The 15,315-nt window shown below is 45.6% G+C and overlaps 1 protein-coding gene across 2 annotated transcripts in view; it reads left to right on the top strand.

Annotated features, from left to right (window-relative positions):
- The window catches only part of cpne5b (copine Vb), a 573,316-nt gene that overhangs the window by 458,307 nt on the left and 99,694 nt on the right, over positions 1 to 15,315 (top strand). For both annotated transcript variants that reach the window (XM_034166971.1, XM_034166972.1), the window contains 2 exons: positions 2,513 to 2,554; positions 6,537 to 6,612. In XM_034166971.1, coding sequence (XP_034022862.1) covers positions 2,513 to 2,554; positions 6,537 to 6,612 — 118 coding nt within the window. The remainder of the gene's footprint in view (positions 1 to 2,512; positions 2,555 to 6,536; positions 6,613 to 15,315) is intronic.

Raw genomic sequence — 15,315 nt, 5'->3', positions numbered from 1 at the left:
CACAAATGCCATTCTTAGCTGCTGATCACGAATGTGATGATTTGAGGCAGAGGCATCAGGTGTCCTCAGGAACTGTTGCAACCTGTTACCACGCATTATGATTAATGGAACATGTTGGTGGAGCATTATCAGGAACCATTACGCACGGTCAAGAATAATGTTACGCGCTATTGCATGCTATTGCACGTAACAGCGCATTGTTAAGTTCTGTCACATTGTGAATGAGGCGAATTGTCTCCACTCACAGACCCATATTCATCCATCAGCTGATGAACAATTCAGATCGCTCCAGTTTGCTCCTTTAAATCCACACCAGAAGAACTTTGTGAGTGCATGCTTAGTTGGGCTCTGTGCCATGGAGTGGCACAGAGAGGAGGAGGAGATGGAGAGAGCCAGATGTGTGGCTTCATGCGGCTCTCACCTCGCTCGTTTTCCCAAACATCAGGCGCAGCAGCAGGTGGAACACCTGCAGGAGCGCGCTGAGGAGCATTGGAATGAAACTTTTAGCAAACATGGCGTCACTGTCCCCCTTCAGCATACTGCAGCAATGAAACTGAATGCAGCGCAGCAGGGTTTAATTGTGCACATGTCAGAGAAGAATGCTGTCACGCTCTATTAAGGATCATCACTAATAAAGATGGATCAACACGCTCAACTGCAACCTCCACGACATGAGGCGAAATGACGGTGGTGCGTGACATTCATGGAAGATTTTTTGACAGCCAAAAACATGCTCCACAAATATCATGCACCAACATGCACTATTAAGAAACCTATTCAGATGTATTAAGTCACATTAACAATGCCAGGAATGTGCCAAGAATGACACAAATATGACATTCATAACGCATACTGCCTATGAGTAAATGCAGCATTAGTGTACATTAAAGTGATGGACTTACTGAGGTTTTCAAACAAACTGAAGGTGAAGATACCAGGTTTTGCAGCCACATCTATTAAAGGTTACTAATTAACACATTTCTGAATAAAGGTTGATTTTTGAGATTCTGCTATTTTTTTCAGTGCACCATAACCATTTCATAACAAGAACCAATGATTCATGGAGATGTACAACTTCCATCAGGTAAATATCCTTATTTAAAACAAGATTGGTCTGGTGGAGATACAGGGTTTTGCACCTGAACTACATATATTATATATATGGATCTGGTGTCCTATCCACCATTTCCGGTATATAATCCACCGTAGTTTATAATCCTTTATGATCCTTTTGCCATTGGCTCCGACATCACATTTCCACTGCACAGCATTTAGCAGAAAGATTTTCCCAGTTTAGAGAGACATATGTGCATCGTTAGAGCTGGATATGAGCAGTGCGTGCCAGTTAATGAAAGTTTGTCGCCATATTTCCTCAATGATCGCGTGTCCCTCACAATGAGCTCAACAAAGAGCTCCCACTGCACATCCTCAGGGAGAGAGAGTGGGGAGCTGTACAGATACAAAAAACATTAAACATGACAGTGCTGTGTGCTCTGCTCCTACATAATTGTGCGCCTCAATAAAACACAAAAAGCAAACAAACAAACAAAAAAAAAAAACAACACTCATTAAATAATAAGTCCAGGAGTACTGATATCCACTGCAACAAGCTGGCAGCAGCTCGGCCACTTTGAGAAGCGACTGTTCTTCTCCGATCATCTTTGCTATTGTAGCGTGTGCCCCTGCAGCTTGTGTGTGTGGCCCTGAGACCTGGACAATTATAAAGTTTCCAGTTCACCTAACCTTCATGTCTTTAAATGTGGGAGGAAACCGGAGCACCCAGAGGAAACCACACAGAAAGGCCACAGGTGGGAACTGATCCCTTGACCTTCTTGCTGTGAGGCAACAGTGCTAACCACTAATCCACCATGCTCAAAATAATTAAAGGAACACTGTATTCACTTCATTGTTGTATATATTGCAATTACAAAAGTCCAGTGTTGATGAATTACTTCATTATGCATTTGGAAGTTAAAAAAAAACTGTTTTGAGTTCATTTTGAACATAAAGTCGGTGACTCATTCATTCTCATTCATTCCTTTCTGAAGAAATTAGTCAAAAGAAATAATTTATTGCATACAATGTAATTGTCAAAGGTGAGTACAGTACTGAGAGGCTTGATTACAATGTTTCAGTGTGATAAGGGTTGTAAAAATGGAAATTTATCATTTACTTACAAAATAAAAAAAACTTTCATATGGTGGGAAAAGGGAACTAACATATAATATTAAAACCACTAAAACTATTCCATTATGAACAAAACAAGAGGAGTAGGAAGAACCTTTTATCATTTCAATCCACAGTGAATAAATATTCAATGAATTGTTCACTAATTGCAAATTTAATCAATGAAGTGTGTTTTGAGCCAAATAGCACCTTCATTCAACTGGACTCCACTGAAGAAGCCTCTCCATTTAAAAGTACTTTGAGGACTAAACAATAATGGCATTATAAAAGGCTCGAGCTATGCTTATCCTGAGAGTTCACTTTTTTTCCTTTTGTCTTTTTAAAGAACAATCAAGGTGGAGGTGTATGACTGGGATCGGGATGGAAGGTGAGTTCCACTGTCTATACAATTAATTGAAAGATCTTAAAACATTTAGACATTTTTAAGACAGTCTTAAGACAATAAGACAATAAAAGCGTATTTAATTTCAGCAGAAAATCACTTAAAGTGCAACTGACATGCTGATGTTATTGCTGATTCAAATTATTTTTATTTTGTGATAGTGTTTTGTTCTGTTGAAAGAAAATGAATTATTGAATTGTTATCTCAACACACCTTGTTATGACAAAATATTGCCCCTGCAGTAACACTGTCTGGTCTCAAGGCCAAAAGCAGATGAAATGCGACCAATCTTAGCATGACATCAAAGAGGTACTTCAGCAGATTGACTGAGCTGAAAACACTGTCGATCCCCACAAGCAGCTCTGATGAAAAATATTATTTTGTCAGTGTTTTGTCAAAGTTTGTGTGGTACAGACACTTCAGAGATGATAGCACTAACAGAGAAAATAATGTACCAGTTATATTTTGTAAAAATGTGAATAATTTACAGTGACTTTTCTCCAAGATGTTATTTAATTATTGTGGGGCCGATAACTGCAAATATCAGAACGATTTTTCATTTTATCAAAGCACCAAAAATTGGCCTGTATATCTACAAAAGGATGCTTATTTGTTAAAAGGAAAAGCAAAAAAAAAAAAAGTTTAATGATGCTCCATTTCCAATACGCAGTCCCATATATTCTTACACAGCATGACACTGTCGAGTGATTTTCTTGGTTTTTGTGTCAAAATGTCATCTGTAGAATCTAAATTTGCATGTTTTAAAGTGATAGCTTCCACCGTGTCAGCATGTTTTGCAAATTTTATTTGAAAATATTCCTTAATATAGAGCATTGTAGTGGCATAATATGCATGTGGTGTAAGAGTGTAGTCGTAGAGGTGCCATACCATACCAACTTTATTTATAAAGCACTTTAACACAGCCACTGCTGACACAAAGTGCTGTACAGTAAAACATCCATTAAAACATATTTAAATAAATAAATAAGAAGTACAATTTAAAAACTAAGTGTTGCTGGGGCCAAAAGCCAAGGAGAAAAAATAGGTTTTTAAACAAACTTTAAAAATGGGCAATGAAGGAGCCTCTCTTACAGACAAGGGCAAGCTGTTCCATCACATCAAGTAGCTCTTTTGTTTCAGACATCAGTCACAAACTCTGGATGGACTCTTGGTACTAGTCATCTCTACTTAGCCAACTCTCATGTATGGCTCCAAGAAGTTGCATGTGCACAGCAATTTTACACCCTAGCAAACTGCATTGCCTCACAAGCTAAGCTAGGTGAGGTTAACATATGGAGAATGCACCTGCATGTGACGGAATATGTCTGACTCCATCTATACTCATACACAAAGTTGAATCTGGACACCTACCATAGCAGAGGTTGAAGATGATGAACCTTCAGTGATGGTGGAGAGACTACATGTCTGACAGAAATCACAATTAGTTGCCATTCTTGAAGCAAAGATCACACTGCCTGATGCAGAACCTGTGACTGATGCTCTCACAATCGACGGATGAGCTCTGGTCAATACACTGGCACCAAGAACTTCAGAGATGTTTGCAGTGTATGTCACACTGGAAATCATCCCCAGAGTTGAAGCTTGTGCCAAGAAGTATCAGAGAACAGACATTATGCTTTTTGTTTATCTATCATCCAATCTCAAAGTAGAAACTCAGTCGAAATGAGGACAAAGTCCCAGACACCAGGTTACAGGGACTGGAAAGTTTCCATGTAACTGGCACAGCTTCCTTCGTCATGCTGCCAACAGAACAGAGCTGTTTGAATACCAGGCTGACAATGTAGTGGAGCGTCACATCAAAACCCGGGTTACCACCAATAAAAGCCCAGATGCCCTCAACAACCATCTCAAGACTAACCTGAGTGGAATTACACCTTGCAGTCATGACAAAGTTGACACAAGAATCTTCCTTTATGTCAGTCATTCTGTAAAGGAGGAAATAAAAGCAGTCATGATCAGTGCCAATGACATGGATGTTTTCATGCTTGTGAATGCTTGTGATCTTTGTCAAGTCCAGACTTAAGACGCATTTATTTTCCCTTTCATATGGCTAGCATACTGGCATAGTATAGTTCTACGCTTTTTACTCTTTTAATTCATTTTATTAGTAAATGGAGCGGGCCGCTGCCTCAACTTTACCTAAATTCTGGGTCTTTTAGTGAAGCTTAGGGCTAGTGGCCGGTGATCACCTTAGTATTTCCTGTTTTTCTTGTTGTTTAATGCTGGCAAATTATACTGTATTTGTCTTTCTGATGCCTGAATCTGTTTTCTCTCTGTTTAAGGTGCAGTTCCATCCAGAGATGGGTGTGGTATTTGTGCTGGAGACCCTCCTGTCCTGTGCACCAACAGCATTTCCTGTATATTTGTTTTGTGAATTGTTCTGTAATTTGTGTCTGTAGCATGGCCCAAGCAGAGGGTCACTCCTTTGAGTCTGGTCTGCTTGAGGTTTCTTCCTCAGAGGGAGTTTTTCCTTACCACTGCTGCTCTGGGGGTTAGTAAGGTTAGACCTTACTTGTGTGAAGTGTCTTGAGGCAACTCTGTTGTGATTTGGCGCTATATAAATAAAAATAAATTGAAAATTGAAATTGAAGTTTCTGCTGATGATGTAGAACTGCTCTAGTTCAGCTGAACCAGCATCAAGTGCACAGCACACCAGGCAGGATGCATATGGAACCAGGCCTTGGCATGCCAGCCCAATGCAGAGAGTTCTGTGAATGGAACTAGAAGCAAGGAGACACCTGGAACATTATCTGGTTTGCACTTCCACCAATTACTCAGAGTTGCCAACAACTCACGAGCTGTCAGTCACAATGGTAGGCACAGGGTGCTGTAAGTTCAGCTTGAGTTGTACAACTGCACCTAAGGAATATTAAATTAGTTTCTGTGGACGCACTACTGTGAATTAATAAAACCATCAACATCTTCGTGACCAAGGCAAATGATCACTTATTCACCTGTTCTGCATGTTGCTACAATGAATACTGTTCGAAAAAACATTTGAGTGGTAATTTATAGATTTAGAATATTCCTTGCTGCCAGAATTCTCCAGGTGTCAGAAATGTATGACACAATGTTAAGATCAGCAAAACTGGATACCCAATCCAAAATGGTATCCAGAAGAAATCCTACAATATGACACAATAACGGCCTTCTTGAAAATGACCGCCTTTTCGAATTTTCTCATGACTAACGTATTTTCTGGAATCCCCGACCTACATACAAATTTTGATGCTTGTATGACAATTTAAATGTTTTTTTTCAGTTATGTGCTCCACTATTAGTATGCTCAGGATGCATTTACCTGTTTTTCTGGGAAAAATAGCAGGTAGTGCTTCTGGCTTTAACACATTTTCATGTCAAGTTTATTCCCATTTTAGAAGAAAGCATGGGTTCTTCCACGAACCAATTATCAGAAAAATGCACTCCAATTAGGGATCCATTTTGTAGCTCTCCCACGTTCAGAGTAATGCTCTCTGCCTGTCGCTTTTCTCATTTGAGCACTCAGCCACAAAGCACCTACGAGGCATATTTCCACACTACATCACACCTTTTCTGATCAATGTCAGAGCTGTAGTCTCTGTACTTTCAAACCGGAGTGAAGTGAAGACTTCCTTGAGTTATGTTGCATATGCCTTGCTATTTCAACAGGAACGCAGAAGACAGAACTCACACAGGAAATGGCAAATTTTCTAAAATCATCAAACTGACCATTTATAGCATTTCTACTGTATTATTTGGTGCTTATGCACAATCTTGCTACATATGTGAAGCATAACAAACCATCTCAGTTGCACTTTAAACCTAAAAGCTTTTTTATGAAAATTGTTGATGTTGTTCATGATTTGCTGTCTTAGCAGTTTCATCTTATCCCATTTGTGCTGTTAATTATTAATTTTACTCTGCTCGTGGTCCCCTCTCCTTTTTTTCTTCTTATTATTTCTCCAAGCCATGACTTCATTGGGGATTTTACAACCAGCTATAGAGAGTTGGCTCGCGGTCAGAGTCAGTATAACGTGTACGAGGTGAGTTATTCCAGAGTTCTTCAGCATCATCATTGTTATAGCAGAACTGTAGGTTCTGACACAGATTTTCTAAGAACTGGAGAGTACCAGGTATCTGATCACACTTGCACTTTGTGACATCATTTGACCTACTGAGGTTTCAAATCCCACAAAATCTCGCCAAACTTCGAAGGGGAGACGCTGTAATCAGGCTGCACTTTAACCGCTGCACACGGACAACAGCATTAACATCGCAACATAAAACTCTTTGTATATTGTGCCTAAAACTCTTGTGAATATATTATCTGGGTTTTTAGACATTATTATTGTGTTTGTTTTATGTAAACATGCGAGAAGCTCAGGTTGTTTATTATTTTCAATGGGAAATCGCTGTGAGCTGCGATTACTTCCTGGTCTTGTTGTTCTGGGGGAAAGTGAAATTTGCTCTTTAACGTCCTGCTTATTGTCCTTTACAATGCTGTTTTCGGAGCTGCAGCCTGACGTGCACCTATTACATCAGATACAAAAGGCTGTGATTTGACACTTTTCTGCTTTCAGTTCTTCATCTGCCATCATATTATAATAGTTTTTACAGTGCACACACTGCTAAATGGATCCGAAAAGTCTGCACATTTACAGCACATAGTCAGTAAAAGAGGGAAATGTACAGCTTACCTTTGATTTGGAGGTGATGATTGTAGAATGAAAAGCTTGTTGAGGGTCACATTAGTCCAGAACAAAGCATAATCCAGAGATGGAGAACTTTAAAACTCTCACGCACGTCATTGCATGACATGGAGTTACAGAGCTGCAGAAGCATAAATCAGGCTTTAAATTAATTAGTCATCATAAATTGTAAATTTATGTAAATTTGATAGCTTAACTATTTTTTATATTTATTTTGACAGTACCTGTATATGGATGTTGAAAACGTAAAAGGTTCATTCAGTCATTCAGCGCAGTTGGAACCCAAACGGCTCAGTTGGAACCTAAACCCAAATATGGAAATTACAGGAGCAACTCAATGAAATGGAGTATTATCATCAGAGAAAAACACCAAATGCCAAAATATGAATGTTGTTCATTCAAGTCAAAATTGTTGCGTGGGTCGCTGAAGAGGAGGTACTGCTGGCCCACTACCACCAGATTGCGCCCTGCTTGGAGTGCGGGCTTCAAGCACGAGAGGGCGTCGGAGCCGTTGGGAGTGACAGCTGTCACTTATCAGCACCACCTGTCACTCGTTCAACTCATCACCATATAAGCCGGACTGCAACTCCACCTCCTTGCCGAGAAATGAGCTACCGTTTCAGGTAACCTTCTCTGCTGTGGTTTTCTGAGACTGAATATTGTTCTGTGTGCAGCCGTTTTCCTGTGGATACAGTCTGAAGCTGGATTGGCGGATAGTGTGAGCGTGACGTCTTCGCCTCTCACTCCTTCCAGGGAAGTGACTGACAGGAGCTGCATGGGTGATTCTGTATCTGGAGGTGGAGGTTTTCCCTCCTGGAGGAACTAAGCTTTACACGATTGCTGGGTGTGTATTCACACACCCACCATTAACTGTTTCTGTTTTCTGCCAGCAGTACCGGGTCTGACTGCTCAAGACAGTGGCCACCTGGGGCGCAGGGCTTGGCGGCTCCGGTGTTCTTCAGATCCGTTGGTGGTGGAAGCTGTGTGGGATCCAGCTCTTCTCTCGCCAGACGTCTTCTATCTTCGAGCCTGCCCACACATCACCTTGTGTATAATTGACAATCCACACTATTGTTATTGTCTGTATTTCGTTGTGCGATTCACAACATTAAATTGTTACTTTTGGCTTATCCATTGTCCGTTCATTAACGCCCCCTGTTGTGGGTCCATGTCACAACACCTTCCCAACAGGATTTCTCGGCCCGCGTCATGGATCCCGAGGGGCGTCAACCATCGCTTGAACAGCCAATGGAAGAGCGAGGTGAACAGGCGTCAGCAGGAGGCGTGTTAGGTGAGCTGCAGCAAATCTTAACTACTTTCACTGCTCGGTTGGACTTAGTCACCGAGCGGAATGTGATTCTCAATCGGAGGATGGAGGCTCTCACCGCCCGGGTGGAAGCACAGGCTCAGTGCGCTGCTGCAGCACCTCCCCCTGCTGACCGGAGGCCTGAAACAGACGTTGCACTGGTCGTTCAACGAACCCCCCCACCGTCCCCTGAAGCATACATAAGCCCTCTGGAGCAGTACGGAGGCTGTGTCGAGACGTGCGCGGACTTCTTAATGCAGTGCTCGCTCGTCTTTTCACAGCATCCCGTCATGTACGCGTCAGACGCTAGCCGGGTGGCTTACGTTATAAATTTGCTTCGAGGAGAGGCACGCGCCTGGGCTACGGCGCTCTGGGAGCAGAATTCACGGCTCCTAACGTCATACGCTGGGTTTGTGAGGGAGTTCAGACAAGTGTTCGACCACCCTCATAGAGGCGAGACCGCTTCAAGCGTGCTGCTGTCGATAAGACAGGGGTGCCGGAGCGCAGCTACGTATGCAGTCGACTTCCGCATCGCGGCAGAGCGAGCCGGCTGGAATGCTGTTGCGCTCCGAGCCGCCTTTGTAAACGGACTGTCTCTGGTCCTTAAGGAGCACCTGGTGGCGAAGGACGAGCCACGGGATTTAGACGGGCTTATCGACCTGGTTATATGGTTAGACAACCGATTAACAGAACACCGACGGGAGCGAGACGAAGGGCGTGGTCAGGCACAAGCCGTCCCTCTTCCTCCCGGGTCCGAAAGGGAGCCGTCTTCCCCACGCTCCACAGCCAGGGCTCTCCACGTGACCACAGCTCCCCCTGCTGCCATTGCTATGGAGACGAGCAGGGCCAAAAGGCGATCAGATCAGAGACAGAGGAGGCTGGTCCGTGGGGAGTGTTTTCTCTGCAGCTCAACTGAGCACACGCAGAGAAACTGCCCCAAACGGTCAAAACAGCAGCACCCGTCCTTAGAGACTGGGCTAAGGGTGGGTCACAATACCCACACGGGGAAACCCCGTAAATCTGCACGAATCCCAGTCACGATCCTAAGTGAGGATTTAACCCTTCACGCCCCAGCACTAGTAGACACGGGGTCGGAAGGGAATCTGCTGGACAGCAGATGGGCAAAGGAAGTAGGGCTCCCTCTGGTGGCTCTGCCTTCACCTTTGAAGGTACGGGCACTAGATGGCACCCTTCTTCCATTAATCACACACCAGACACAGCCCGTGACATTGGTTGTATCTGGGAATCACAGGGAGGAGATCGTGTTTTATGTAACACCTTCTACCTCCCGAGTGATTTTAGGGTTTCCATGGATGGTGAAGCACAATCCCCGGATTGATTGGCCGTCTGGGGTTGTGATGCAGTGGAGCGAAACCTGCCACCGGGAATGTTTAGGATCCTCGGTTCCACCCGGTGTGACAGCTAATGAGGAGGTCAAAGTCCCCCCCAATCTGACGGCGGTGCCGGAGGAGTACCATGATCTTGCTGACGTCTTCAGCAAAGATCTGGCACTCACTCTTCCCCCGCACCGACCGTATGATTGCGCCATTGATTTGATCCCGGGCGCTGAGTACCCATCCAGCAGGCTGTACAACCTCTCACATCCGGAACGCGAATCAATGGAGACCTACATTCGGGACTCCTTAGCTGCCGGGTTGATCCAGAACTCCACCTCCCCAATGGGTGCAGGTTTCTTTTTTGTGGGTAAGAAGGACGGCGGACTCCGTCCATGCATCGATTACAGAGGGCTGAACGAGATTACGGTTCGTAATCGATACCCATTACCTCTGTTGGATTCGGTGTTCACGCCCCTGCATGGAGCCCAAGTATTCACCAACTCGATCTTAGGAATGCGTACCACCTGGTTCGGATCCGGAAGGGAGACGAGTGGAAGACGGCATTTAACACCACCTTAGGTCACTTTGAGTACCTGGTCATGCCGTTCGGGCTCACTAACGCCCCCGCGACGTTCCAAGCATTGGTTAATGACATCTTGCGGGACTTCCTGCACCGGTTTGTCTTCGTATATCTAGACGATATACTCATCTTTTCTCCGGACCCTGAGACTCATGTCCAGCATGTACGTCAGGTCCTGCAGCGGTTATTGGAGAACCGGCTGTTTGTGAAGGGCGAGAAGTGTGCATTCCACCGTACTTCTTTGTCCTTCCTGGGGTTCATCATCTCCTCCAACTCCGTCGCCCCTGATCCGGCCAAGGTTGCGGCGGTGAGAGATTGGCCCCAACCAACAAGCCGTAGGAAGCTGCAACAGTTCCTCAGTTTTGCAAATTTCTACAGGAGGTTCATTAAGGGCTACAGTCAGGTAGTTAGCCCCCTGACAGCCCTGACCTCCACTAAAGTCCCCTTCACCTGGTCGGATCGGTGTGAAGCCGCGTTTAGGGAGTTGAAACGCCGGTTCTCGTCTGCACCAGTTCTGGTGCAGCCTGATCCTAATCGCCAGTTCATAGTTGAAGTGGATGCCTCTGACTCAGGGATAGGAGCCGTGCTGTCCCAGAGCAGGGAGTCTGATAAGGTTCTCCACCCTTGTGCCTATTTTTCCTGCAGGTTGACCCCGGCTGAGAGGAATTATGACGTCGGCAATCGGGAACTCCTGGCAGTGAAGGAGGCTCTTGAAGAGTGGAGACACCTGTTGGAGGGAGCGACGGTGCCCTTCACGGTTTTCACAGACCATTGGAACCTGGAGTACATCCGGACCACCAAGCAGCTGAACCCCAGGCAAGCCCGCTGGTCACTGTTCTTCGGGCGCTTTGACTTCCAGATTACATACCGCCCCGGGACCAAGAACCAACGATCGGATGCCCTGTCCCGGGTGCACAAAGAGGAAGCCAAGGCCGAGTTGTCGGACCCAACAGAGACCATCATCCCCGAGTCCACTGTCGTGGCCACCCTCACCTGGGATGTGGAGAAGACCGTCCGGGAGGCCCTGACACGGAACCCGGACCTGGGGACCGGCCAGAGGAACAAATTGTACGTCCCACCAGAGGCCAGAGCTGCGGTTTTGGACTTCTGTCATGGTTCCAAGCTCTCCTGTCATCCTGGGGTGCGCAGAACCATGGCAGTGGTCCAGCAGCGCTTCTGGTGGGCATCTATGGAGGCCGACGTCCGGGATTACGTCCAGGCCTGTGCCACCTGTGCCAGGGGCAAGGCCGACCACAAGAGGACTTCGGGACTCCTCCAGCCCCTACCGGTGCCTCACCGCCCCTGGTCCCACATCGGCCTGGACTTTATCACGGGCCTCCCGCCATCCCAGGGCAACACCACCATCCACACGATAGTGGACCGGTTCTCCAAGGCGGCCCACTTCGTGGCCCTCCCGAAGCTCCCGACGGCCCAGGAGACGGCAGACCTCCTGGTCCACCACGTCGTGCGTCTGCATGGGATACCAGTGGACATCGTCTCGGATCGTGGTCCTCAGTTCTCTTCCCAAGTCTGGAGGAGTTTCTGCAGGGAACTGGGGGCCACCGTGAGTCTCTCGTCCGGGTATCACCCTCAGACAAATGGACAGGCAGAGCGGGCTAACTAGGAGCTGGAGCAGGCCCTCCGCTGCGTGACCTCCGCGCACCCGACGGCCTGGAGCAACCATCTGGCCTGGATCGAGTATGCCCACAACAGCCAAGTGTCGTCTGCTACCGGCCTCTCCCTGTTTGAGGTGTGTTTGGGGTACCAGCCCCCATTGTTCCCACTCGTGGAGGGGGAGGTCGGTGTGCCCTCGGTCCAGGCCCACCTCAGGAGGTGCCACCGGGTGTGGCGGACTGCCCGTTCTGCCCTGTTGAAGGCCCAGACGAGGGCCAAGGCCCATGCAGACCGCCGGCGTTCCCCGGCCCCTGCATACCAGCCCGGGCAGGAGGTGTGGTTGTCGACAAAGGACATCCCACTTCAAGTGGAATCACAGAAACTCAAGGACAGGTTTATTGGACCGTTTCCCATCCTCAAAGTCCTCAGTCCGGCCGCGGTGAAGCTTAAGCTGCCAGCTTCACTGCGGATCCACCCGGTTTTCCATGTGTCACATCTCAAACCTCATCACACCTCACCACTTCTGTCTTCTATCTTCGAGCCTGCCCACACGTCACCTTGTGTATAATTGACAATCCACACTATTGTTATTGTCTGTATTTCGTTGTGCGATTCACAACATTAAATTGTTACTTTTGGCTTATCCATTGTCCATTCATTAACGCCCCCTGTTGTGGGTCCGTGTCACGACACCTTCCCAACAAAAATTGCACCAAACATAAAGTGTGGAGGTTGGATCCATGATGAGATCTTTATGGGATTTTAAGATTCTATGTTGGCAATTTTTGGACATCTTAAGGCCCAATCACACGACATACAACTTTTCCTAAAGGAAGGGAAACAAGGAAAAAAGTCACAAATTGTTGAGAAAAGTTGGACAAATGAGCTTTTGACTTTTCCCATCAATGAATAGCCTGCAAATCAAGAGCGCAAAAGGAACAAAAGAGGAACAAAACAAAACTCTGGGGATGATCATTGATCTCCAAGCTTTAAACGAAACGCGCCTGGAGCCGCTGCTGGAGCCACTGCTGGAGCCACTGCTGGAGCCGCTGCTGGAGCCGTGTGTGTCTGCATCCTGTTCTGTATTCCGGGACTCGGTGCTGGGAAGGAGCTCTGTAGCGCCTGAGTCCTGGAGAAGCTGCAAACAGAAGCACGCGATCCGACCCACTGTGGAGATCTGTGCAAACGTTGGTGGATCCATCTGCTCTGGTTGCTCATCCAGAACAACAGAGGAATCATCTCCTTCATCAACAGAATCCTCACCGTCTGGTTCAGACTGATGACACGCTGTGCGCTCAGTCTTGCTCCAATTAAAAAAAACACTGGTGTACCATGGTGGCTGCTGTATCACTGTATTACGTTACTAAGCCATATATATTGATTTATAACAGAAAACTGTCAATGGGGGAATAAATATAAGTGTAAAGATGATTGAATATATCAGAGCAGTAAACTGATCAGTCTGTGTGAATGCCGCGCATTGGCCCTCCATGTGCGGTTATTTCCACCAAGGAACGTGGTTTTCATTTTATTTTTGGTAAAACAATTCATTGTATCCACACAAAAAATTAATTCTGACTTATATAAAATGCCTGAGCCCAGTGAAGCTGACCTCCCACCCAGATAAACAAATCCGAGCAAACAGGCCGAGTTTGCCCTTTAATTTCTGACGGTACATGAACACAGCAGCAGCGCTCAAAAAACAGCTTCTGCACTGCATTAAAACATTCAGCTGGTCGAACAAAGTTGAACTAAAAGCTAACGTTACAAAAACTAAGCAAACGATAAGAAGCCGTCAAGAACGACAGCAAAACCAAATATGGAAAAATTGAGGTTTTTGGTGGCATTCGTTCAAATTTTTCTACAGTTTAAAAATCCTGATGAAGCTGCAGCTGCAGGAAAGAAGCTGTGCAAAGGTTAAATGATGCCAACAAAAGTCAACAAAAGTCCAGATTGCTTGTTTCCTTTGGGCTTCGTTAAGTGCCGTGTGACCGGGCCTTTAGCAAACAAATTGACAGGCTACCCCCCAGGTTGAAATGGACCATTAGATCATAACACGCAGTGAGCGATCTGACTGTCATGTGACCCATGTGAGCTCTGTTCCACATGAGGTTGTGTCTGTGCTGCAGAGCGCCGTCCAAAAGACATGCGTGTCAGGCAGGACACACACATGGGACGACTGGACACACTGGACCAGTAGATGTGGACATGTTCAGAGCACACTGCTTCTCATTCATGTCATTTCATGACTGTATGTCAGTGACCATGAGTCATCTACAGAGGAACAGATGGATCATATTTGTATTGCTCGCTTGATAAATGCGGTGTTTTTATATAGTGTGTGTTTTAAATTTTTTTGTTATACTTCCATGTACTTCCTGATAGGAGCTCTGTAGCTTAGTGGTAAAGTTTCTGACTGGCAATCAGAGCTTTTGGAAGGCGAGGGGTCAAGTCCCGTGGGTGGTCTGTTTTTTTTTTGGTTTAATTCCACATAAGCAGCACGATGTGCTCCCACAGGTAGCAGCTGGTTTTTATTTTTTATTTATTCCACAAAAGAGGTGCGATGTGGCACACCTCACACTGTGTTCCTGCTCGAAAGACATGCATGCCTGCCCGTCGGCACAATGTTTTGTGGTGCGTAAATTCAAACTGTTTTGCGCTGTTTCGCCATATTCAACCAAACTTCACACTATGTGTGAAGGGGCCCTAAGCATTACTATGGACTTAGATGCTAATATTTCATGATTTTTCCCTCAATTTGAAGTGACTTGTTTTGAATAGACTGCCCCCCTCTTGCATTTTTAAGAACAGGTCATTCCAGCTCTGCAGTGGCAAAATTTGGAACTATCGAGAAGCTCTGTATAGATGACAATCTTAATTAATTTTATGAATTTGAATCTTGTTTCACTCCCAAAAATGTCAGCGATGGTTCGTGCCAACAAGTTAAATCCTAGTTCACTCAATGAATCTGAGTCTGCTATTACTTGATAATAAGTTGGATCCCAGTTCACTTAGTGAATCTCAGTCTGATATTGCTCCCACTGATGAGTTGGATCTCTGATCAGTTAGTGAATATGAGTCCACTACAAGTTCCACTGACAAGTTAGATCCCTGCAGGGGTGAATGTTCAGTGAAATTAAGTCTGCTGTTTCATGTGACAGAGGACATAAGCCTAATTCACCCAGACTCAAGCAAATCTA

This window comes from Thalassophryne amazonica, chromosome 3, assembly GCF_902500255.1.
Source record: "Thalassophryne amazonica chromosome 3, fThaAma1.1, whole genome shotgun sequence".
In the NCBI taxonomy this organism is placed as follows: Eukaryota; Metazoa; Chordata; class Actinopteri; order Batrachoidiformes; family Batrachoididae; genus Thalassophryne; species Thalassophryne amazonica.
The sequence above is the reverse complement of the archived record's forward strand: the minus strand, read 5'-3'. Positions and strand labels throughout refer to the sequence as shown.